The following is a 26,508-nucleotide window of genomic DNA, read 5'->3' as shown; positions in this document are numbered from 1 at the left end:
TTCAGCTTTTTACTGAGGAAAAAAAATATTTAATATTTTGTATAAGGAATAGTGCCTAAGGCAGGTGCTTACAATCCTGACCTTAGCCCCACACACTCCTGTTTTGTAAAGCTATAGGAAAGAGCAGAGGTGGAATAGAAAAAGGGTTGAAGATAACAAATGAGAAGGGAGTGGGGATGCAGAAAGAATGACGACAGCCACATGTGTCAGTCGAATACCTTTAGTCCCTGCAGCAAATCAGAAACCAACCAAGTGTCTACACTGGCTGGCGACCCTGCCATGGATGCAGGAGGAAATAGTCAGTACTAAGGGAGAAAATGACAACAGAGACTGAGCTCAGTCACGACAGTTCAGAGAAGGAAAGTACCAGGTTTTGCTACTGTCCTCTCCCAGTGGGGAGGCAAACCTACATCTCACCCATTTCCATGCCTTACCATTCAAGACACTCCTCTTGAGAAGTGAGACCCTGGCTAGTCACTCCTCTCCAGGATAAGGTTGAGCAGTCCTAGTCTCTAGTCTGCCTGCTCGAAAACCGGATTAGGGTAGGTGTGAATAGTGAGAATGGGTTGTGTGTGTTTTAAGGTGAAACCCAGAGAAAAATGTCAAAGCTGCCACCATGTAGCACCAGCAACCAATGCTTGCGCTTCTGTCTCCATACCCCATCTGGGGTCACGTAAGAGGAACAGCTCGCTCTTCCCTGCAAAGTCTGCTGGCCCCAGGTTATAGCCTGAATGCTTGGGGCATTTGCTTTAGGCTGATTTGTGCAGAGGGCCACATTAGGTCTCCTTGAGAACATTGATCTTGGCACAGATTTTGAGGGCAGGACCTAATTTGATGTTCATGGCACTCATAAGATGTTCTTCTTTAAGTAATAAAAGGGCCTGTCCATCAATCTCCTGGGAACGAAACTCTTCTGCGATCTCTTGACAGCCTAAAAGGAAAAGATGGGAACACATGAGAAACTGCATGGTAGCATCAGAAGATGGAAAGAAACTAAAGATAAACAGGCCTGGTGATGGCTAATCCCAAAGTACCATTCTAGATTCAGTAATAGAAAGATCTGAGGCAAGCTTTGAAAGCAGGTGAAATAAGAGCTGCTGACGACTCCATATAGCTTCAAAAAAGCAACGAGTTGTTCACAATTTCCTAACCCCTTTAGAGATAAAAACTAGACACTAGCTCGGCGGTGGTGGCGTACACCTTTAATCCCAGCACTGGGAAGACAGAGACAGGTGTGTGTCTGAGTTTGAGGCCAGTCTGATCTACAAGCAAGTTACAAAACAGTGAAGGCTACACAGAGAAAGCTTATCTTAAAAAAAAAAAAAGAAGAAGAAAAGAAAAGCTACATACATGGTTTCTTACCAATGGCAAAAAGATTAACAGCTTTTGCAACATTATCCTTTAAGGACCTATAATTCAGACAGATAACCAAAGACAGCAATGATGTTTAATGGAAGCAGTCCTACCTTGAAGAAAATGAGTCAAACAAAGGCCTTTTCTCATGTACTCCACTGAAAAAGTCATGTATGCTCACTCACATCCAACGAGATTTTTATCAAAAAAAAAAAAAAAACCCAAGCGAGAAATAGTTAATTCAAAAGTTAAAAAAAAAAATGTAGACACTATAGTTAATGGCATTGGCCCAGAAGAGAATTAGTGAAGTACACTGTAGGAAAGCAGCCAGAATAACTAGCAAACTAGCAAAGAGCCTCTGCTGTCGGACAGACACAAGGCCAGCTCCTGACAGGTCTATCAGGTGCCCTTGCGGGATGACGTAGGGGAAGTGTCAGCCTAGTTCTGCTCAAGAGGCTCCCAGTACCTTGCAGAGAAGCGATGAACTCGTAGACCTCCTCTACACTCCATCGGCTGGGATTGCTGGACAGGAACACGGGGTTGATGCCTTGTAACTCTGGTGTGGGTGGAGCTGTAATGGTGTTTCCTAGGTCACGTTCTCCGTGTCCAGGTCTTACTGACAGTGGCCCAGGAGATGTTGGGGAGAGTGCTTCATCATAACTGGAATTATCTGAGCCCCGGCTAGAGTCCTCTTGACCCTTTAGAAGAGACAGAAAAATGTATGGCCAGGTAAGGACACCATCATTGAGTTCCTTCCCTTCCCATTACCCTGCGCTAGACAGAACTGTGTCTTAACAGGTGAACTAAAGCTGTACTTCATTTACAGACGCATCATTCAAATATATTATTTCTTTAACCAAATTTGTTCCCGAATTATCTCAAGTACAGTGAAGGATTCATTTCATGGATGTATGAACTTGCCGTCAGATGAAAGGAGATGTGACAGTCTCTTACAATATGGATCAATACATCAATACAGTCAGTGTTAAACTAGAGTTCTGTATCCAGTGCTTTTACCTAAACTAAACAAAGGAACTGGGGGTGGAGGGTCGGGCACATTTTACAAACTAGCTGGCTCTGTGACAACAGCTCACCCGATGGCGCTTGCCCTGGATCTTGGCACGAGCAATGTCAGAAGAGCTGCGGCGGGGTCCACGTCTCCGAACACGGGCATAGCTGGCTTCCTGAAACTCTTTCATTTTTTTCCTCTTCAAGCGGAACTGGTGGCTACAGCTCACATTGTACCTACAGGTCAGGGCACATGTAAGACGTCACGGTGCTGTGGAAACAACACACTGCCCTTCATAAATATGAGCTGGTATTTAAGAGTTGGCCGGGGAACAGACTGAAAGCAGGAGGGAAAGGACGGGACGTCGACGGGAAAGCCACTGAGGGCCAGCGGTGCCCAGCCTACCTCTTTGCGCACGTCATGGAGCAAAACCTCTTAGAGCCACGGAACTGCTCTGCCGGGGCGTACTTCCCACAGTACTCGCACTTTAGGAGATTGGCTTTCTTATCTAACTCTGAAAAACAAGGCATTCATGAGTTACTGTCGTCTCTGCTGCTCCACAATCATTAGGCTCGGAGCTGGATAGTAATTTTCCTCAGGGTTTTCTGCAAAGACCTACACAACCTGAGAATCCCTAAAACCAAACACCCTTAAAGGCTTGTCCCTCAAAAAATGTACTCGTAAGAATACAGGTTTATAATCTCAGCACACAAAAAACAGGCAGGAATGGGCTACATCTATAGCAAGTCAGAGACAGCCTACCTAGGTGCAGGGCAGACTCTGGAGAGACGGATCTTCAGGTCTCAGCCGAGAGTTCCCATCTTAGCTATCTTACTCACTGTATCTAGTTCAGCTCAGACTTCAGATAGGACTCTTCTCAATATGGAGGAGGAACTGACCAATATAGAGAATGACACAACACCCTTTTCCACAAAGACTTACAAAAGCATAGGCAAAATCTTTTTCAGTGCTTTCTGTATGGCTTCACACACGTCTGTGCAAGACAGACTTTATCTACATTCCTACTTTATTAAATACGTAAGGACTGGGTAAGTGTGGTGACCCAAGTCTGCAATCCCCAGACTCAAGAGGGTCTGAAGTTAAAGGTCAGCCTGGGCTACCTGGTGATAGGATGTAGCTAGAAATGGGTTCAATCCCAATCCCCATCGACCATCTCCATATGCACCCAATACGTACCTACAGAAGGGCTGTCTCCTCCCAAAGGGCCACTTGACTGACTCTCACTCAGCCCTGTCGGAAGGCCAGCCTGCAGGGGCTTCTCAGACTCCTTCAGTAACTGAGAACATCCCACCTGTCCCAGAAAAAGACCAGTTAAGGTAGCCTAGTTCCTTCTTGCCCTTCAACAACCTTCCATGACATTTCCCATGTCCCTGCCCAGATGAGCTCTGAGGTGAAGGCCAAATCTGGCTCACAGGGGATCTTTTTCTTAAGATATTTTTGGGGGGAGAGGTGAGTTGAGGGGTGAGTCTCACTGTATACAGTGAGACTGGCTTTCCTAGAAGTTGCTATGTAGACCAGGCTGGCCTTAAACTCAAGAGATTTTCCTGCTCTTCTGCCACCTAATGACTCAAAAGTGTGAGCCACCACACCCAGCCAGGGGTGTGTGTGTGAGAGCGTGTAAACACCAGGTAAACAAAACTGGATACTTTCGAGCTGGAATTAGTATGAGCAGTCGTCAGCTCTGTGACATGAATGTTGGGAACACAACTCGGGTCCTCTGCAGCATACACTGCTAACTGCTGGGGCGGCTCTCCAGTCCCGGGATCTTTCCTTCCCATAGGGCAAACAAGGGTCTCTGACTGGCTTTTTCCATCTAAGCTGCCTAGTGTACTTAGCTGAACACTAGAGCTTTAAGAGCAACCTTCCTGTCTTCTGTGCCCAGCATTTCCACTTTCTGGTCCCAAAACTCCCCTGCATTCCTTCCCTCTTCTGTAACGAAGTTAGCAGCATAATGAAGCACTAGTGACTAAATAGTTCTGCACTTGCTGTTCTGGAGGAATCTGAAAATAAATTGATAAAAAGGTGATCTCTCCCCTCCCAGGCCTCCTTTCAGGCCCTGCCCTCACCGGGAAAGGCTCCGCTCCCTCCTGGATCACAAAGCCTTCAATGATGTGCGTAAGAATCTGCGGTTTCACAATGGCCTGTGGGGGTTTTGAGTCCCCCATCTGCCTGGACACCAAGGCCAGAGTCGGAGGTGGCGCAGATGGGGGAGGGGCCAAGGCTACTAAGTCACTGCTTGGAGGATTAGCGCTCAAACTGGCCACTGCTTCAGCTTTCTCTGGGAAAAAAAAAAAAAGCAAAAACCACAGAGACATTAAGAAACAGCTGTGATATGCCACACTAACTCCCCACCACTGAGGCAGCCTGACCCTCCACAACATGCTCATCTTTGCTCATTCGCCACGGAGCCCATGTTTCTCTATCTATTGACTGCTCACCAAGTTCAGGCCCGTTTTCTACTGAACTAGATTTCTCTTTTAGTTCACTGAGAACATTTCTCTGTTCTCTGGCACCAACCAAGTTTTACAGTTACCTACTCACCTCCAACACTGTTCTCCTCCATTACCTTTGGGCTCTCTGATGCTGGTGAGGCCTTTGCAGGAAGCAGAGAGCCCAATGTGGAGCCGTCGTCTCTCTCCTCCTCAGACTCAGCTTTGCGTTTCACAGCCAGGGTCTGGGGTTTACCCTATAAGATGGACAAACAAGAAAGGAGTTAAGATCTAGGCGTGAACGGAAAACTGTAATTGTATACTTCCCGAGAATGCTCTTAGTTCCAGATGCTCAGATGTGTTCACTTCCTTTGATACACTAAACCTCGTGGTCATCCCTAATTAGCGTCACTTCTGCACCAGGACAAGAAACCAACACTGTCCTGACCTGGGACTGAAAGACTCGCTGCAGACCAACTAAGAAGTGTGGACTTCACAAAGATGGACTTGGTCAAGGCACCCTGATCTAATATGCATACACAACCCTAAGATTTAAGGAATAAATTTAGGAATTTGAAGTTTAGATATTACAAACACACATACACGCACACACGTTTATACAAACATATTTAATACATATATATATATATATATATATGTATGTATGTATGTATGTATCTCACTTTTAAAAAGAGCGCTACACGCCACCATTCGCCTTCTCAACTCTTCCTTCACCTATCAAGTTTTATTTCCACTCGGTCCCAAGCCCACATGGATGCAGATAGGCGGTAATATCTTCAAAATGATCAAGCATCACTCACCGGCAGGTGCACAGACTGCATGTAGAAAGCAGCAGGGACCTGGGCCACGACAGGGGAGGAGGCTGTAGGCCCACCCTTTACCACATGTGCTGTTCCCTGCACAGGAGCAAGGGTCATTCCGGGGGCCAAGGTGGGAGCACACTCCTGAAGAGCACCAGAAGCCTGTGATGAAGGTGGCGAGGAGGCCAGATGGGCCTGGCCAGGCTGGACTGCCCCTGGCATTCCCCGGGAAGTAGGTACAGCAGCTGCCAGCTGTGCTAATCCCAGAGCCTGTGCCTGGGCTGTACCTGGCTGCCGAGTACCAACAACCTGCACGGGGATATGTGGTGGTGGTTGCTGGGTAGCTGACATCTTAGCAGCTCCTAGTTGAGGAGGTTTGATGGGTGCTACAGGTGGTTTGGACTGAATGGGGATGGGTGGTTTGGGGGTCGGGTCAGGCGGGAGAGAGAGAGGTGAAGACTGGAGCATGGGTTGGACCACTAGGGTCTGAGCTTGCTGTTGGGACTGGGAAGGTGGGACCTGCTGAGTAGGTGGAACCTGGGGTGGCTGAGGGGCAGTGAGGGTTGTTGCTTGCTGCTGCTGCTGCTGTTGCTGCTGCTGCTGCTGCGCCAGCTGGAGGTGTGTAGCTGTGTGCAGCAGCTGGGACTGGCGGTGCGGGAACTGTTGCTGGTGGTGGATGGCGATCTGCTGCTGGATCACTACTTGCTTCTGCTGGAGGTGGATCTGCTGCTGCTGCTGAATCAGTGAGTGAGGCTGGATCTGTGTGTATGTGGCTATGTGTGACAAGAACAAAGACAAGAGCAGAAAACAATGAGCCTTCTAAATTAAAAGCAAAGCCATCCATCTAAGGTGTACCAATGCTGGAATCAATGAAAGCAGATCTCATCATCTGGGAATCAGGCAGTGGAAGGAGATCTGGCCTCCCTTGGACTTGAGCATCATGTCATTTGCACTTTCTACTGAGTTAGACAGGACAGAGAGCTGAAGGGCACAGCCTAGACGCTCATGTACTCAGGAGACTCAGGCAAGTCCAAGTCTTTGCCTGAGCAAATTAGTGAGCTGTTTCTGAAAACACAAGTTTCAAAGAAAGACAGGACTAGGGTGTAGTTCTGTGATAGAAACTTGCCTTGGATGCTTATGGCCTGAACTCGACCTCAAATAACACACACACACACACACACACACACACACACACACACACACACACACGTGCGTGCATACACGCACAGGGAAGGAAGGAAGGAGGGAGGGAGGGAGGGAGGGAGGGAGGGAGGGAGGGAGGGAGGGAGGGAGAGGTGAGAGGAGAGAGGGAGGGAGGGAGGGAGGAAGGGAGAGAGGAAGAGGTGAGAGGAGAGAGGGAGGGAGGGAGAGAGGAAGAGGTGAGAGGAGGGAGGGAGGGAGGGAGGGAGGGAGGAAGGGAGAGAGGAAGAGGTGAGAGGAGAGAGGGAGGGAGGGAGAGAGGAAGAGGTGAGAAGAGGGAGGGAGGGAGGGAGGGAGGGAGGGAGGGAGGGAGGGAGGGAGAGGTGAGAGGAGGGAGGTCCCTTAAGTCAGGAATCATCTTCTGTGAGTTCTCTTCCTTTCACCTGGTACTCAGCAAAGACTGGCTGACCCTCCGTCATCACCTCACGGCTGGGTCCATGTTTTACTCATTTGACACCCTAACCTCATTCCATTGTCTGATACATAGGAAGTATTTAATATCCGCAGAAAGAATAAATACCCTGAGGTTAAAGTATCATCATTCTCTACCAGCGTCTCCATTTTTAAAGTCACTATCTACAAAGTTATATGAAAGCAGACACGGGTTCTGATTACTGTTTCCTCCGCTGCGAACTGGAGCTGACAGTCCTGTCCTGCATATCATTAGACTGTCCAAAACACACAAAGCATGTGATCTGAAAGCACTTTGGGGACAGAAATGCTAAGGTATATCTAATATCGGTAATTTTTGTGATGAAATTATCCAAATATATCAATGATGAAGGTGATAGAAACAAAGAAAACAAAAGCTAACATGACCAAGTATAGACACTGGCTCTATTTGACCCAGTTTGAAAGCGAGTACAAACTAGGGTTATTGTTATTACTAATTCCCGTTTGTCCTTACCATTGATACAAATAATCACAAGTCAACTACACACAGTAAGCCACAGCTCCTCCTGCTGGTCTTACATACCCTGTGGTATTGACCCTATAGTTGCTTGAACTACCCACTAAAAAGAGGAGAGAACTCATACTTTATGCGATACTATAAGTGACATGAGAACAGGGACTCTGCCATTCAAAGACATATCTCCAGCACATTTGTCGGTTCCATTAGAATTCAGTGAAATGAATAGAATAACCTGGAAAAACTCAGGACCCCTATGAACATAGACAGAGGGCAGCTGGGCGGCGGTGACGCACTCCTTTAATCCCAGCACTCCGAAGGCAGAGGCAGGCGGATTTCTGTGAGTTCAAGGCCAGCCTCATCTACAAGTGTTAGTTCTTGGACAGGCTCCAAAGCTACAGAGAAACCCTGTCTTGAAAAAAACCGTAACATTTAAAAATATGAGCGGGAAGTAGACAGAGGGCTTCATAAGCAGCTTGCTGTGGAGGAAACTGGTTATTGTCCTGTCGCAGAGCTAGCATGTTCAAGACCAATAAGATTCTCCTCCTTCTACCATTCCATGGCCAAGAGTTTAAAAAGGAAGTATGTGGAGAGGGTGGAGTTGGAGGTGGGCTCACTGTAAAAGGTGACACCTTACCTGAACTAATGAGAGTCTGGCTGGGGGCAGGTGTGGCCGTCCGGGTCAGGTTCATGCCCACACTCTGCTGGCCACTCCCATCTGCGTCTGCCTTCTTGGCTGCTGCACTTTCTGCCTCCGTTTGGCTGCCCTGGCTCACAGTCACTGTTTGAGCTGGAGGTAAGGGCTGCACCACTCCTGTGCCCTTCCTGGGACAGCTTCCACCACCCAGTCCTGAAGAAGACAACTGACCCAAGCCCCCAGGCGCCTGGCCACCTCCACCTGGACCCAGGGAGCCTGGGAGGCTATTCCCGCTGCCTCCAGCAGCTTGGCTAAGGTTGAGTGACTGGCCTGAGGCCCCAGAAGAAGCCTGTGCCACAGCTAGGGCCTGGCTAGAAGCCTGGGAGAGGCCAGAAACAGGAGAAGCACCAGGAGGGATGGCCTTCTGAGTGGAGCCTGGCATTTGGGGTCCTTGAGCTGAGGCCTGCTGGTTCCTCACTGCCAAGTTCTGCACCTGGAAGATATAATGTATGGGTGTGTGTAGATTGACTCAAGCTGAGAACTAGTTATACTGTTATATTCCAGAGCCCACCTGACTTCTCCACCAATATACTGAAGTCCTTCCAGTCTCCAAAGAGCTTTGTACACACATCTGAATTTTGTCTTTGTTTGTTTGTTTTTTTTGTTTTTTTTTTTTTTTCGAGACAGGGTTAATGTCATCCACTACCAAGCCTTATCATGAAATTTCAACTTTTATTTCTTCAAAATATGTCTCTGACTTTTTCTTTCTTCATATTCATTTAGCACCTACCAAACACCTACACTACATTTCAGGCAGTGCTGTGGACAGTGGAAATGCAAGGGTCACATGCTCCTGCTGCATGGTTTCTGTCAGATGAGAAAATCAGCAAGTATAACACAGCAATATATACACAAACACAAACCAAGTTTACAGGAGTACAGGACTGGCAGGCCTACGATTCCTAAACAGAGGGGAAACAGTGGAAAGAGGGACCTAAAGGCCTATCTAAAAGCATCTGCAAGACCACAGAACTAAAAACTAACATTTTTAAAATAAACATTTCATCGTATTAAGCTACAGGGAGCAGAAAAATAAGAAACAAGAAAGGTAGTGGGGCTACACTGGATTACTAGGGTCTCGAGTGTTAAACAGTCTGAGTTATAACCTACAAATAGCAAATTTAATCTGTCTTGTTCACTGTTAGCAGTCTAGAATGTAACAGTTGAGCATAAACAGAGAGGGAGAGAAATAGCTACCTAGTATTTATTAATCAGAATACTATCATAATTAGTCTTAATAAATCAGAATAAACATGAAAAAAATCTATTACTGAAGTCATTTCTTTGTAAATATTTTGAGGAAGAAATTACCATCATACCCTAATGATAACTATTCACACGTTTACACACACACACACACACACACACACACACACACACACACAGAGGAAACACCAGGAATTCCACAGGAGGAACTGCCAGGCAGCAGTATGGAACACCATACAGAGTAACAAAAGCTGGGTAACAACCCAAACGGCCATTCACATAAGAAGGGTACTATATTTAGACAACAGAATGTTATACAAATATTAAATTAATAAATAATGACTATAAGACAAATGTATCTTGATAATACACTGTGAAGAAAACATTCTCAGGCAGGGTGCAGAGACATGCTGCTGTTATCCATGCTGTTGAGGTAAGAGGAAAATAAGACCAGTATTCGAGGCTGGTCTAGCCAACATAGCAAGATTCTGTCTCAAAACACAAAAAAATTATATTCCCAAAAAGATTACATAAAGCTAAGTTTCTTTAAATACAAACAAAACATGTCATATACAAAATATATAATATTTGTATTATATATTGCTATTTACATGTTATTATAATCATGTTATATATTGTATACATATAAAAAGATGGTATCTAGAATCTGCTTTAAATTAATCCATGGCCAGAGGGTAAGAGCCTGAACAGAATGGCCACATATTGGCAATTGTTGAAATTCAATGGTAAATACACAGATCCAATTTTGTGATATATTTGTTTCCCATGAAAACTAATTTTCAAAGTAATTTTTGGAAGTATGTAAAGAGGCTGTGAAGCTATATTAAAGAGACCAAAGGAAACATGATCCTAGAAACCACCACATACACTCGATGTCATGGGGAAGGGCAGACCTGGACACAGAGAGAAACTGTTCCATACATGATGGTTTTGGTTTGAAGCACTGGGTATTCAACCCAGGGCACCTTTCGCACACATGGCAAGCACTCCACCCCTGAGCTACATGCCCAGTCTGCTTGCTACTTCTATTGAAAGCAGCTGAGTAAGAGGCTAGAGATGGCTCAGGGGACTAAGGGTACTTACTGATCTTGTAGAGGACCCAAGTTCCATCCCCAGAACCCATATGGTGGCTCACACCCTCCTCTAGTTCTGAGAGATCCAACAGACTTTTCAGACCCCTGCATACATACACGTGCTACATATAAACTCACATAGGCATACACATATGTATGGATATCAATCAGTGAATTTTTTAAAAAGTAAGCCATGGAGGGGCCAATGATAAGATGGTGTAAACCACATCACTAGAACTGATCAGGACGACCACATAGAAAACCAGCAGAGGACAGCCAGGTGAAGGTAAGAACTTGAAACCAGAACATTGGGAGAGCAGGCCAGCTTTGCAGAGGTAACTCTCGTCAGGAGTGAGGACTGACAGATTACACAGCTTCCCTTCCACAAATGGCCATTCCACATTTTCCTACTCTCCTTCTAACTCAGAAGCACCTTCTCTTTTCTCCTCTCTCTACCTCAGCTGTGGGTTCCACCATCTCTGCATTCCCAGCAAGTGGCTCCAAAACTCCCCTTTGTCTCACTGCTCTTCCTCTAACAATGGCAATCCTGCTCTGGACCCTCGCCCTCCTGCTTTCTAGAAAGCTCATCATCATATCAACTCTCTTACTCTGCCTGTCTGAGCTGCCTGTGCCCTCTCCCTGCCTGTCCCCGCTTTCCCAGTCTATTCCCCTCCCCCAGCTTCATCCTGCTTTCTGTCCTCTCCAACTCCACTGTCCTCATTCACACTCTCCAGCAAACAGTCCTTCAAGTTCAATCCCTCCCACTCCTCTGGTAGCGCCCCCTCTAGATTAACAACCGTCCTTGTTTTCCTCCTTTACACTGAAGAGAAATGAGTGGTGCCCACCGCCACGTCCATACCCATCGCAGTCTTGCACTGTCCTGTTCCCGTCTTCATGACACCCACAGCACAGACTTTCCCTTCTCTCTGTTGTTCTTTTCTGCTTCCCTGTCAGCCCATCACCTTCAAATTTCCTAAGGGCTCACCCCAACTCTCAGAGTTCTACTAGACATTCTTCTCAATAGACCATATGCTCTCCGTAAACAATTTTAATCATTCCTTAACTTCAATAGATGTATCATCTATGTCTACCATACCATTTTCACATGTTTAGCTCTAAGCTAGCTCTCCCAAATTCAAGGAGCATGCAGAGCCGCTGTCTCGGTATCTCATACATGTCTCAAAAGCATCTTTAATTTGGCATGTACAAGACTGAACTTCAAGCAGGGCATGATGGCGCACGCCTTTAATCCCAGTACTCACGAGGCAGAGGCAGGTGGATCTCTATGAGTTCAAAGCCAGCCTGGTCTACAAAGCAAGTTCCAGGACAGCTAGGGCTACACAGAGAAACCCTGTCTTAGATAGACAGACAGACAGATAGACAGACAGACAGACAGACAACTTCAGCCTAACCCATTTCTCCAGTCTTCACCTCAGACACGGCACCTACAGCTCGACAGTCTCAGATCCTCCAAACTGAACGCTCACCTTCACTAAGTCTTGTTCCTCAAATCCACGCATTCCTATCCACCTTCACTGCTACACACCCAACACCATCTTTCTCCTTAACTATTCTTTTCCCTAGTAACACATTCAACACAGCCTTTACAGTCTTTCCACTAAAGAAAAAAAGACACACTCCCTGGCACTTTCATGCTTTAGAGTCCTTCTCTAGCTTCCATCACCCTTGTATAAGGACTGAAGTCCTAACCACAGACCCAAAATCCTTGTGAGATGAGCCTTATCCCAATGGTCCAGTCCTCCCAGAAAATCGGCCATCCTATAATTCATCAAGCAAACTGACTCTTCTTCCCTTGGGATCTTTAGACACCATGTTTTCCAGGCACTCAGCATTTCATTACACCCATACCTGGCTAATGTCTATAGAGCCCATGTTAAATGTCACCTCCTTGATTTCTAGCCCATGGCAAGACTAAGTGCCTTTCTTTATTCTTAGATCATCTTCTTCTTACTAATGAAGCAATTATTATATCACTCAGGTAACTGTTTGCTTAATAGCTAGTACTTTAAAGGTCCATAATCTCCACAAACATAGGTATCATGACTTTCCTGAGCATCCAAGACTACAGTGACTGACAATAGTTAACTAATGACAATAGTTAACAACCATAAACGTAAAGCCTAGATATGATATAAGCACTTATAATCAACTCAATTAGTTCCCACAACACGCTGCACATTGGGGTATACTCTACTATAAAGATGAAGAGACCACAGCAGAAATATGTTAGTGCACCTGATCACGGTGCTACAGTTAAATGCAGAGCTGCATCAGGACCCAGACACCATGTATGCATTCTAGCCACTGTGCTCATATTCACTGTCGCCGATGCATGCATATATGTATGCATGTGTGGATGGATGGATGGACAGATGGATGGATGACGGATAAATTAAAGAACTGCTATAAAAGCACAACCAGCTCCTCTTTGCCTTCCACTTCCAGAAGAGCCTACAAAGGTATTTTATAACTTGATGACCCCAAGAGTCTCTTAGCAGTTCCCCTCCCCAGCACCTTGACTCTTTCTGAAGTATTTTTCTTATTCTGTTTATCTGCTGTTCAATAGCCAATAATGGTCTCTGCTATTACAAAGTCATCCACATGAAGAAAAGTACAACCCTCTTTCCTTGGCTTTCAGTCTCCTTCCAAATAATGGCATCTTCTACCATTAGGCCCATTGTCTCTTTGCATTGTTTTTGACAAAACTGGAGATCCATCCAACCCAATGTGCATGATAGGCAAAGGGTCTAGCACAGACCTACATCAGATCCCTGCTGTCGCTACTACCCACCCTTCCCACAGGGGTCCCATGTGTATAAATGAACTGTGCCCTCGCATTTGCTCTTCTTTGTCAATTTTCTCCTCACTCCAAATCAAATCCGCCTATCTTCAACTCTCCACTCAGGTATCCTGCAAAGTAACAGCCAGTTCTTGAAGCTCAGGTATCACTCAGGGCTAGCTGCATTTTGTATGACACTGCTGTCCCCCGAGCTCTTTGAAGAGTTGACTCATCTCTTTTTAATCCCCCAAAGTTCTAAACACATATCCAAGCACAAATTATTTATCTACTTTCTGCTAGATTTAAAGAATGAGATAAACATTATAAGGCCCTAGTTTACATCTCATCCATACGCTAAAAATTAAAATATATGTGTTTTGTAGAAAAGTTGCAAAAAGCAAATGGAAGAAAGACTACTGAGAACATGACAGGGACAGGAGACTGGGAGCTGAGAACCACAGTAAGTCAAGAACAGAAGGAACCAAACATCCTACCAGCAACTCAGCCGGGCGAGTTCACACCTAACTCTACAGAACTCCTCCAACATCCCGAACTTCTGGTGATTTTTCTATGAGGGACTTAAGACTCAATGTCAATGAAACTAAGTTACAGAGGACAAAAGGATGCCCAGAAAAATCATCGTGTATTATAAGACTTCCAGATCCACAGGGATCTTTTTAGGCAATTCTATTTCCTTCTTTAGCCTAATCAACTCATAAATTTTAAGGGATTTATAGGAGCTGAGGAAAAAGAAGCCAAAATACACAAAATAAGAACTATAAAAATCAATAAAGGGGCAGAGTGTGGGGCCTGGTCTATGGTCATCCCCTTCATGCTCCCAGGCTTCTCCACAGTAAGTGGTTGCCACTGACCTGATCTGCATCTGCATGAACTCCCGGAGACTGAGCGGGTGGCACCTCCTGCTGGACTGCAGCCACTGCCCCATTGGGCATCAGGATGAGTTGGGAGGCTAGAGGCACATTCCGGCCCAAGGTCCGGTTAACCTGCAATAGGTTCCCCAGCTGTGGCTGGCAAGGGGAGGAGGTAGAAGAGGAAAAAGAAAAAAGAGGAAAGAGAAGACAGAAGAAATGGAAGGAAAGGACCACAAGACAAAATAAACAGCAGATATTAAACAAGTGAGCCTGCCCCTTTCCACACCAACCCAAGAACCTCTAATTGTCCAAACGTGACGACTCATCCAGAAGAAAGCCTAGAATGTACAGAAGACTACGAAATGATAACAAAGACATTTAGACAACGAGGATGTCAGACACATAGTTCTATACAGAAACAGGTAAGCCGAGAGATACTTAGAATTTGTGTATCCAAGTCGCACATTCAAAGGCTAGACTACATCTATCACTGATTTATCAAATGTCAAGGCCACATCTTCCAACAGACGATCTCAATGTTATCTAAAAGCATTTTTTCTAGCTTACATAAGACATGGGGAGTAGGTCAACTTGTCTTAAAACATGTGGATGACCAGAATCAAATAAAACAGCTTTCAGGCTAATGGTATTGCCCAGAGGCAGAGCACTTGCCTAGTACGCATGAGGCCCTGGGTTCCCTCCCTAACACCACAAAAGTAAACAGATTAAATACTTCCACTCTTCGCCAGAGAAGACAAATTATGAACTATAACCCTAGGACAATGGTGGCTATGGCTGTGGCTTACCCGCAGATACATCTGGGCCTGGGACTGGTTGAGGGGTGGGGAGGTAGTGTTCCCCAGTAACACAGACTGGGTCAAGGTGGTAGCACTGGGAGAGCTCACACTCTGGGATCGGCTGAGGAGCTGGGCAGCTGATGTAGTCGCCAGATTGATCTGTACAGTACAGAAAGGAACCAGGACTGAGGATGTGTGGAGAAATCAAAGAAAATATGCACAACTGACAACTTCAGAGTGACGCAGCCAAGAGCAGGATGTCACCCTCATTTAATCAAGGGAATAAATAATAACTTCCTACCCAAAACTGTCGTCCTAGACACTCTGGAGTATTATGAAAGCAAAAAGACAAACAATCAAAAAGAAAGCAATCCTACAACCACCAATGCCAACACTTGGGCAGGCAAAGGGCAGAAATGAACAGATTTTTTTTCTCTCTGGAAAGCAACTTTTCATTTGTCATTTCTTCTTACGCAAGATTTTCTCCTTCCTTCTTTAGATTCTCCCATTTAAAGACAACGCACGCCTGCAATCCCAGCACTCGGGAGGAAGAGGCAGGAGGGTGGCTGTAAGTACAAGGCAGCATGGACCAGCCAGAGAGCCTGTCTGAAAACAAAAACTGCACAGACTCAAATAGGTTCCCTGTTCTTTTCTTGCCAATAAGAGCAATAAATATCCACTGGAGACACGATAACCCGCAGCCCAGCTGCAGAGACCAGACTTGGACAGACACCGCTCTCGAGGAGAGACAGCACTCACCGAGGCCTGGGTAGTAGCAGTCTGCTGCTGTGCGGTGCTGCTGTTCGGGGAGCTAGCCTGCCGACTGGCAGCAATCGTGGCCTGTTAAAGGGGAAGCATAACAGAAACAATGAAATGTTGTGTGTCTCCCTGTCTTCTGGTATTAATTCATGGCACAAAACAGAGATTTCAGGTAAGAAGAGAGGGCCTCTATGTTGCAGTGAGGAAAATATATCACTATCCCTGCAACCTCAAATGACCATATAAGCTGCCCAGTACCATCAGGGTAGGAGGCAACTGGTCCTCTCTCTTTAGTCATGTCATGAGTCACCTGATACACCTAACGCAGAGCTGTCCAATACAACATCAATTATGGAATTTCCTCCTATGCATATTTAAAAGTATTAAGTGGGATGATATAAATTTCAGTAACTTATTTATACAATACATACAAAATAAACATCATTTGGGGAGAGATATTATCATCTCAACATTAAACTAATTAGAAACTTCTGAGATAGCTTACCTTCTTTTGATCAGCCGAGCTCTTCCATAATCTTACAGTGTCATCTCAGTTTGCACTAGTCACATTTCAAGTACTCTATGGCTACATATGCTGGAAGCTAACATATTCGACAAAGCAGTTCTACAACACGGCCATTCCACCGCCAAAGAGTATCCCACAGTTCATACTGCAACCCCAGAATCTAAAAACCACCCTTTCTCCTACTAATACAAGAGGCAAAGGAAGGCTTTGGTGTAGGATGCAGTTTGCCCCAGACTGCTCCTCTCCTGTAAACGTACAGTGCCTGACCCCTTCCCTCATGTCCCAGCCGGCTGCTGACCTCTCACCTGCTGAACGGCTGCCAGGCTGTGCAGCTGGGCATTACTGAGCTGCTGCTGGAGCATGAACTGGTGGAAATACTGAGCTGCATTGGGTTGCCGTTGCAAGGCTTGCAGAGCCTAGAAGACAGGACACAAAATAAGAGTAATCATTCCTGGTCCTATGCACATCACCGTAACTGCCAGAAAAGGAGTCGGGAAGGAGATAAACCAAGGGGGATGGAGGCTGAACCATCATCAATGTCTGACTCGTCGTGACTATGCTGGAACCAGTACAATAGTCTATACAGCCACCTAAAACAGGATAGACAGCTGATTATATGCTCTGTCCTTCCATAGCAGGAAAAGGAAACCAGTGGACAAGAACTTTTACTTCCAAAAATGAGTCCTAGAAATATATATGAAGAGCTAGACAAACTGCAAATAAATGGGACACTGGTGAGTATAAGGAAAAAAGTTGGACATGGTAACAGATGCACTCAAAAGAATGAGGCAGGAAGGTGATGAGTTCAAGGCCAACCAGGGTTACAGAGCAAGCCGCATCTCAAATAAATAAATAAATACACACTAATAAAAGCAAAAAGCTATATGTTGTAGGTATCTAGCATAGATATACAGATCCTTAATTGTTTGGAGATAGATGACAGAAAGACAGTAGTGACTTCTGAACAATTCTACCAGGCAAAACTGTCAACTAATTGATAAGTTCAAATATCTATTGTGCCATGTCAATGACTATTTATAAAAATGATAGTGATCACTTTAGTGTTAACTGGATTTCACTATGTTCTTAATAATTACAACTGTTCTACCAAAATCTTTGAAGTAAAATGCTTCATTTCCAAACAGGGTAAAGGATGGAATATGATATTTGTCCAAAAGCAAATATCTAAAGAGGTCCATGGTATTTCTATTAGTCAGAGTAACTTATGAAACCCAAAACTGAGAACTTGACTATTGGAGCAGGAAAGAGGGCTCATGGGGAAGAGCACTTGCAGCACAAGCCCAAAGACCAGAGTTCAATACCCAGAACAACTTCAAACAAAAGGCCAGATGCAGCGGTGCATATCTGCAGTCCTGGCGCTCTTTGTTTGCTTGTTTTTGTTTTCTTCTTGTTTTTTTCAAGATAGGGTTTCTCCGTGTAACGGCGCTGCCTGTCCTGGAACTCAGTCTGTGGACCAGGCTGGCCTCGGACTCAGAGATTCACCTGCCTCTGCCTCCCAAGCTCTTAAAGGCGTGTGCCACCACCGTCCAGCTACCGAACTCTTAAAATGAGATGACAGATGGAGACAGAACTTGCCAGAAGCTCGCACGCCAACTGGACTTATATATACTGCAGAAACAAAACCCATAAGTTGTCCTCTGACCTCCACATATCCAGCATAAACACACACAAACATGCACACACACAAAATAGTAAATAATAAAGGTTTTTTAAACAATAAAGAGAAATGGTTAATTAAAACCCAGTTAAATAGACTAAACCTTATTTATTCATGTGTGAACTTTATAGTACTTCATATTGAATCAACGAATCACATTTACAAAACAGGTTCTCACCAAGTTGCCCAAGCTGCCTTGAACTTGGTACATAGTTAAAAACAAAACAACCAAATTTCCTTCTGGGTTTGCCTGCTCTAATTTTGTAAATTGCTAAGATTCTGAAGTGGGAAAAAGCTCACTCTTTAGCTTCTCCAGAAAGAATCTGAGGATGTTGATCTTCCTAACCCAAGCCAATACTCACAGAACTCGGCCGCAGCTGAGTCTCACCTGCACGGCTTGCCGTTCATACAGGGACATCTGCGCTATCTGGGGCCGAGAGCTGCCCCCTGAGCTGGAACTCCCATTGGTGGAGCTAGAGTTCTGCTCGCTCTCAGTCTCCATGATAGTGTTCCAGGGTCCCCAAGAATGGTGCTCTGACTCAAGCCCTAGATGGGAATCAGCAAAGGATTAGTTATACCTCGAACCTAAAATGTCATTTCATATTATTATTATCATTATTATTATTATTATTCAAAACCACAGTCAGTCCACAAAGTATCTAAGGTTCTTCCTCTGAGGTCACAGAACTCTCAAATCTGCAACAGCATCTTCCCTCATGTTTCCCTCGCGCCATCATCTTTTCAAGCTAGTCACTGTCTCGAGACCCTACATACCTACCTCCTCTGAGCACCATTAATAAAAAGCCCACCTACGTACCCCAGCACTTCTCAACAGTTTAAACTTGACCCATTCAAAACTCACTGCCCTTTTTATCTCCAGCACACCATTATCGTCCTAACAATGGACAGCATCTCCTGTGACCCCTTTAGTTGCCTCCTTTTCTTGGCCTGGACTCCTCACCTGTTCTACTTTTTATTATTGTCCCCATTTTACAATAGCGGAAACAAGGATTTTCTGTGTATCAAGGCTTTACACTACTTTGCCTCTTCCCAAAACAAAAAAAAAAGTAAAACAAACAAAACTCCTGCCATTAAAGCAGTGTCATTCAGCGTGAGTATTCACTATCCTCATTTCATGGAGAGCCCTGGATGCTGATGAGGCAGTCAGAGCAGACAGGTCATGGAAGGGGATAAACGCTGGGGACTACCCACATATCCCAAGTAGCTGACTGGCTACAGGCCAAGCTACTAATTAAAGCCTCGGGCCTCTCAGTCCTCCTTATATAACTCGAGTGTCCCTATTAGCAAGTAAGGTAACAAAGTGAGCATGTGGCACATTCCTAAGTAGCATTCTGACTCAAAAAAATAAGATTCAACTTTACCGAAGTGTAAGAATTTACCCTCTAGAAGCTACATCAAAACTAGCAAAAATAAAAGAAACATGCGAAGCAAAAAGAAACATCCTTCTAAAGCAGCACTAAAATGACATTATTCTTCTCCTTATTTTTTCTTTCTTTTGTTAAACTTGCACTGTCCAGTCTTTACTTCTGAAACACCAGACTACTAGACCGGCCAGGTCACCAAAGCACTACGCAGCTTAGGAGTAGAAACCTGCCCACAACTTCTGCTACGGGCTGTCCACAGTTTCATTAGGTGAAGGGATTTCTCTCAGGAATGCATCCCAAACAAGCAAACACGTAAATAAAAGCCAAACTCTTGGCCTTGTCAATTAAAGTTGAGATTTCTCCTAATTCTTCCCCAGCGTCACCGCATCACACCTCTGTCCCCAGAGAACTCTCTCTCCACTGCAGGAAGAGCGAATGTCACTCCACACATGGATATAATGGAAGGGGCACACAGAGGACATTTCATCAGCTTCACCTCCAGTCTACCTTTCTCCCCACATCTTTTTTGCCAAAATATCAAAGCACTAAACAGATACAGACCCATGAGTCCTCAATATCAGCATGTGAAGGAAAAAAGTGGGCAAGGATTAGAGGCGGCATGGCACAGTTTTATGTAGACATTGCTGGACTTAGCTCACTGGACTCACAGACATCAGACCCTGTTACTTGCAATAGAGGCTTGTACAAAAACAAGTTCATACACTCAACGACCCCTTCATTTCCCCCAGATCGTTAAACAGAAAAGGGCCAATTTAAAGTCTTTCCATTGGGGAAACTGCCATCCAAAATCTCGCAGGCACACATTTTTTTTTTTAAAGTCAATTGTGAGTTCCAGATTAACTACAGAAAGTGGAGATAGCAATTTAGGAAGCAATCTGAATTAAAAAGAAGAGTGAAAGGCCACCCTAAAAGGTACCTCCATTTGGTGTGGATGTGGAAAGACTCAACTCGGGTAGCTGCACACCGATGGGAGGGGACTAGAAAGTAATATTGAGGTGGATACGGTACTGGGCCTATAGGATCAAGTCCCTGAGTGTAAAACTCTGTTGCAGTAAGAATGGGGCAAGAAGCAGGGGTTGGGGGTACCTCGGAAAGCCCCCCAGAGGTTCTTGTTCTACACCGAACCGTGATGAAAACGCAGTTCCAACGAGAAATCAAGCACACCGGGAGAAGGGGGTGGATACAGCGCTGTGCCCGGAGCGAACGGACTCGGTAAGCAGGGCAATGTACATTCTAATAGTAGGGAGCCAAGCAGGAGGGGCACAGAAGTCAAGGAACTGGAGCCTGGGGAGCCCGGCGGAGCGCGAGAAGCAGGGAAATAACCAGACAGCATGCTCGGAGGTAAGGATCGAAGTCGGGGCAGGGAGAAATGAATGAGAAGACGAGCGGCCAGAGGCAACGAGGTGACGGACACACAGCACCGAGCACAGCGAGCGCAAAGCACGGAGACCGGGACGCGCAGCACCGAAGCACCGCAGAGCGCAGCAGAGCGGGAGGCAGGAGCGCGGCTGGGGGAGGTACCTGGGCGTTGCACACGCCGAGGTGGCTGAGGAAACATCCCCGCGCCGCCGAGCCCCCGGGATGCGGCCCCTCCCCGGCCCGCGGCCGCCTGGTTACCTTCGCGCCGGGCTCCGCACCCGAGTCCTCGCGGGGGGCGTCCACCTCAGGGGCGGGGGAGGGGGGGTCGCTCGGTCTCGGCGGCGCTCCGCCTCCTCCCCTTCCTGGAGGGGCGGGGGCCCAGGCGCGGTGGGAGGTGCCCGGCGCGGCCGCCGCTCCCCGCCCCTCCCGCCGTCCGGGTGCCGGCCGCGCCGCGGCTCCGCCAGGCCGGGGGCTCGCGCGGGCCTGTCACTTCCTGCCCCGCCGCGAGGGTGGGGGCCTAGGCCGGGGGGCCGCGGGCCGGCGGGGAGGGGGCTGCGGGGAGGTGCTTCCGGGGCAGCCGACCCCTCCCCCGGCCCGCCCCCTCCCCGCGCCCGCCCTCGCGCGCGTCCCTCGCTTCCTGCCGGCGCCCGTTGCCATGGCGACGCCGCTCCCGGGCCTCCGCGCTCTAGGCCGGAGTGGTTTGGGGGTTTGGGTTTTGTTTTTGGGTTTTTTGTTGTTGTTGTTGTTGTTGTTGTTTTCCTCCCCTGGCTCTGGTTCTCTTTCTCCTCCTTTCTTCCCCCTTTCTTTCTCTCCGAATTCCGCTCGCCGTCGGAAAGGACGGAGCTAAGAAAGCGCTGGCCTCTAGAGGGACTCACCTCCGAGAAGAGAGGGAGAAGGGAGAGGGGAGGGAAGTGACGTGAAGGGGGGGGAAAAGAAGGTATTTTCTGCAGCTTCTGGGAATAGGGGCTCAAAAGAAAGGATCAAAGGGACTGGCAGGCAGAGAGGGAGGAAGCGGGGCAAAGACCCTTGAGAAACGACGGTCTGTGAAAGGAAATGGAGCCGAGGGAAGGGAAGAGGAGGAAAGAGAAACTTCGAGGTTGAGGGAACGGCGAGAGAATGCTGATTGTTTTATCCCTCGCCTCAACTCCAAGAAGGCGGGAAAGAACGCTGCCCAGAAACTGAACCCGTTAGAAGCTGCAATTCATTTAAAAGCAGGAACCTGGGGGCACCTTGCTTTGAATAACATTTAAGTCGGTGGTTTCTGGGTTGATTGTGTGCTTGTGATCTCTAAAGTCACAGGCACGTGTGAAAGAATTAGAACGCCCAAAACAATGGAAAAGGCGGGGTGCAACGAGATGAACAATGGTGCTGCCTTTGCAACGCCTGAGCATATGGTGGGGGAGGCTCGTTTTATTTGTAACACTAATTTATCAGGATTTCCATAAGCCCAGTCTTTCGGTGGTGTTCTTGGGACACCTACTGTGTGCCGGTCACTCTGGGAAGCTTGAATCTTATCGGTGCACAGATAACAAAGATAACTGCTCTCCTTAGCCTTTGCCGAACGGTGTTGCCCTGTGATAATAACTGCGATTTGTGCTTTATCTGTTGCTCTCATAGTCTTTTGCCAACCTCAGCCTTAATTAGCTGTTTTCTCAAGCCCACTCTTCATTCTCTCCTTTGAAAGCCCATGTGTAATTTGTAGAGAGAAAAAAAATTGAAGCATTCTCATTATAAATTAAATCCATTTGTGTTTGTATTGACTCCCACTCTTAATTTGTTATAGCCAGAATTATGTAAGGTAAGATCCATACTAGGCGTCTAGGAACCAGTTAAACAAGTATGCGAACCCCAAAGGGCAGCCAAAGGACTAGAGAGGCAGAAGCACAGGTGTGGAGAGGTGAGCGGGTTTGCTGCCAGGCCGCGAAAGATGGGCGTTGGCCAGGGATGAATGGAAACGTTCTGGCAGGAAGACTGAGTGGTTTGAAAGCTGCTGAAGTCATTACCCCTTATTTCACATCTAGATCTTCGGAGCCTCAGAGAAGGCTAAAGCTTCCTCGCAGAGGCTTGGGAATGACTTATTGAGCTTCGCCTGTGTTTCACACCACTGGAGAGCAATCTAGAGATGGTTTTCAGAAAATGCCCTTTCAGGACAAGAAACACGACTCCTGTGGAAAACCGTCACCACTATCGAGTCTGGACATGGCCTATACTGTGTTCCTAGGAGAATCCAAATGCCAGAAGTTACATCCTTATTTTCCCGATGACCTGTAGGATGTAGATAGATTATCATAGCCCTTTCTCATTGTTTCAGCCCCGCCCCTTGACAGTGAAGAATTGCTACTGCTGCGTAGAGATACATTCCACCTCGAGATTTTTTTCTTTATTTTTGCAATCCAGGATCATTGCCTTCTTCATTTACTAAATGACACTAGGGGATTAAAAAGTGACATAATTTTGTTGAACTTCTGATTCGACTTTAGCCTAGGAATAATCTATTGCAGCCCATGCTTCATTGATTATGGGCCAAAAGTTCAATTCTCACGTAAAGGTCCCCAAGACAGGTCACTTTTCCAGGTCATAGGGCTAAGTTATTTCCACCAAAATAAATTTAACTTAGGGGAAAGAAGTGTCAGCAACAAGTCGAATTTACAGGAAAATCTTCATCCACAAAAAAGCATTTTTATATCCTGAATTATCTTGAGAACAGTTCATCTCCACCTAAACAAGTCAACAAGTTTGTTCCCTAGAGACTCTTCAGCTGACTGCTTTTTTCCCCCTAAACAATTCTCATTTTCATTTAATGATTCTACTGGAATTAGTCTATTCTCTTTCAAAACAAACAGTTCAAGTCAATGGAGGCTGGATTTCTTTGCTCTACATAACACTGGAGGTCTTTAGCCTAAGCAGGTGAAAAGGAAATGCATTCTACCTGTTTTGTGGAGATCTGAGGCCTCCTGCAAACTTAGCGGCCTCAAGAAGCGCGGGGATTTGGAAGGTGATTTGGCAGCAACGAAAACAAAGAGTAAGATAAAGGGCCTTTCCTGGCCACTGAGCACTGAGTGTGTTTTTAAGCTGACCTGTGAGGAGGTAGTTAAGTTCTTACTTGGCAAACGGTTTTAGCTACTACCCAAGTGAAAATGAGGGACCACATTCTCATGCAAATACGGGGAGAGTGTAAAGAAACAAGTCAGTGGCTGCCTATATTCTAAATGTATCACATCACCCAATCCGCTTCCCATCCCATCCAGTGGCCGCGCTTCTTAAGGTCTAGCTGGAGGAAAGGACGATGAACATTGAGAGCATTTTGAGATTCTGAGATTTAAAGCAAAATACTAGCCAACTCAGCTGGTTTTCAGCAGAGAAAAAGACATTTCGGGGCTGGAGCTAACCCAATAAATCTTTGTTATTCTCCAATGTATCTCGACCATTCTTTATGATTTATTTATCTTACATCCCTACTTAGTCATAATTTCATAAACAAGTTTATGGATCAATGAGTTTAATTAATGAACTTATCATGGGCCCTAGATTTATTTATACGGCTTCAAATATGCTTCTCTGGTCACTATTTCAGAAGTTAGGATACACACTCAGGATGAGATCCAACACCAGATTTATACTCTTGTAGGGTTATGTCCCCGGGCAAGAAAGCTGAGCATCAGGAAGAAGTATAAGGGAAAACAACTGAAAATGATCCTGAGTCTCCACCGCAGCTTCTCGCCCTCCAGACAATTGTTCTGGGCCGATGGTAATGTCTTCAGAGGAAGAACTAAAGCTTGCACAAGTTAAGTTGTTCAAGGTTCATGGGCCTTAAGCTCTGGAGTAAGAATTTCAATTCAAGTCTGTGTGACGCCACAGCTCAGAGCTATCTTCAGGCCCAGCATGAAAGTGTGAAAACCCTATTCAAGTGCTTAGCTCTGAATGTTTGCAGAGAAGCTTGGCATTTGCCGAAAAAAAAAAAGAAAAGAAAGAAAGGAAGGAAGGAAGGAAGGAAGGAAGGAAGGAAGGAAGGAAAGAAGAAAGAAAGAAAGAAAGAAAAGTCTGCAATGAAGGGTCCATTCTGACTTAGCTAATATCACCACCAGGTATAGGTTCAAAAGACACTTTGTGGGTAAGAACTGGGGGGATGTCTTAGCAAATGAGAATGAGAAATAATGTGCACAGAATCTCCCTAAATTTTATGTTCTACATTGTATACTTGTAAACTGGGATTACAATGAAGGAGCCTAAATTTATTCCGGTTGTGAGATGTTACATAGCAAAGGGGAAGTAATGTTGTTAACTGTCCTTTAAATAACAGGAGATTAGCGTGCATTATTGGGGCAACTCCAGTGTCATCGAGGATATGTCTGAAAGCAGAAGGAGGGACAGAAGACCCAGAGTGATCGTCATGACCTACCTGAGAGGTACTCAACCTGTCATTGCTGGCTCTGAAGACGCCAGGCAGCAAGGAGCCACGCAATATGGGAAGTCTCCAGAACAGCGGTTCTCAGTCTATGAGTTGCAACCCCAGAGGGGTGGTGTTTCAGATAGACAATTCATAACAGTAGCAAAATTACCGTTATAAAGTAGCAATGGAATCATTTTATGATTGGGGTCACCACAACCTGAGGAACTGTATAAAAGGGTCTCAGCATTAGGAAGGTTGAGAACCACTCCTCTGGAAACTAGAAAAAATATAATTAAATGAATTCTCCCTGTAGGAGCCAGCCATGATAAGCTAAATATAAATAGACCACCCGAAGGAAGTTTCTTTACTTCCAACCATTATCACCCATCAGAGTAGGACTCAACCATCAGTGAATTTAATGAAGGCCTGAGTCTCAGTAGTTTACCCTGAAGCAATACCTGGTTGCAGGAAGGACTACAGACTGAGATTACCTGAGCACCACCCAAGAACAGACCATCCAAAGGAAATGACTAACATTCCAACCACTGTAGATAGGATCACCTGCCAGCACACACTCACCAGGACACCCCTAGACAAATGTCAGCCAAACAGGGGTCCTGAACCTTAGAAATCCATCGCCCCCAACTTTACTACTATAAAAACCCTACTCTAACCGAGCTTGAGGCTCTCCGTTTATTCCAATATGCTGGACATCTAGAGGGATCAAGTTTGCAAACTTGCATAAAATAAAGGCTCTTTGGTTTTGCGTACAGGACTCAGTCTCCTTGTTGGCTTTTGGAGGACTTCATGGATTTGGGCATAACACTCCCCAAGATCTCACGAAAAAGAACACAGGCTTCCTAACAGGTTGACGTTCACCCAGTGAAATGCATGTCAAATTTCTAACCTACAGAACTGTACAGGAATACATTTGTGTCGATTTTTTAAAATTTTCTTATGATTTATTTACCTTTATTTTATGTGCATTGGTGTGAAGGTGTCAGATCCCCTGTAACTGGATTTTCAGACAGTTGTGCGCTGCCATGTGGGTGCTGGGAATTGAACCAGTGTCCTCTGGAAGAGCAGTCAGTGCTCTTAACCACTGAGCCATTTCTCCAGCCCCACATTTGTGTCGATTTAAGCCAGGAAACTTGTAACCGAATATTACCGCAGCACTCAAG

At 45.9% G+C, this 26,508-nt stretch overlaps 1 protein-coding gene across 4 annotated transcripts; it reads right to left on the bottom strand.

The window, feature by feature from the left end:
* Window positions 1-3: 3 nt before the first annotated feature.
* Window positions 4-21,257, bottom strand: Phc1 (polyhomeotic homolog 1). Of its 4 annotated transcripts, none has more exons than XM_038318619.1 (15): window positions 21,196-21,257; window positions 18,561-18,718; window positions 16,800-16,910; window positions 15,969-16,049; window positions 15,219-15,368; window positions 14,413-14,568; window positions 8,381-8,873; window positions 5,634-6,406; window positions 4,925-5,069; window positions 4,450-4,661; window positions 3,560-3,674; window positions 2,768-2,876; window positions 2,448-2,598; window positions 1,820-2,051; window positions 4-931 (listed from the first exon to the last, which is right to left on the bottom strand). In XM_038318619.1, the coding sequence occupies exons 2-15, from the start codon at window positions 18,672-18,674 to the stop codon at window positions 777-779; spliced, it is 2,997 nt and encodes a 998-aa protein (XP_038174547.1). In that variant the 5' UTR covers window positions 18,675-18,718; window positions 21,196-21,257; the 3' UTR covers window positions 4-776. The 4 variants fall into 4 exon arrangements, with proteins under 4 accessions (XP_038174547.1, XP_038174546.1, XP_038174548.1 ...); XM_038318618.1 differs by having other exon boundaries at window positions 21,100-21,219; XM_038318620.1 differs by lacking the exon at window positions 21,196-21,257 and adding an exon at window positions 20,665-20,877.
* Window positions 21,258-26,508: the final 5,251 nt, after the last annotated feature.

Source organism: Arvicola amphibius, chromosome 2, assembly GCF_903992535.2.
Source record: "Arvicola amphibius chromosome 2, mArvAmp1.2, whole genome shotgun sequence".
Classification (NCBI taxonomy): domain Eukaryota; kingdom Metazoa; phylum Chordata; class Mammalia; order Rodentia; family Cricetidae; genus Arvicola; species Arvicola amphibius.
This window is presented reverse-complemented; position numbering and strand designations above follow the sequence as displayed.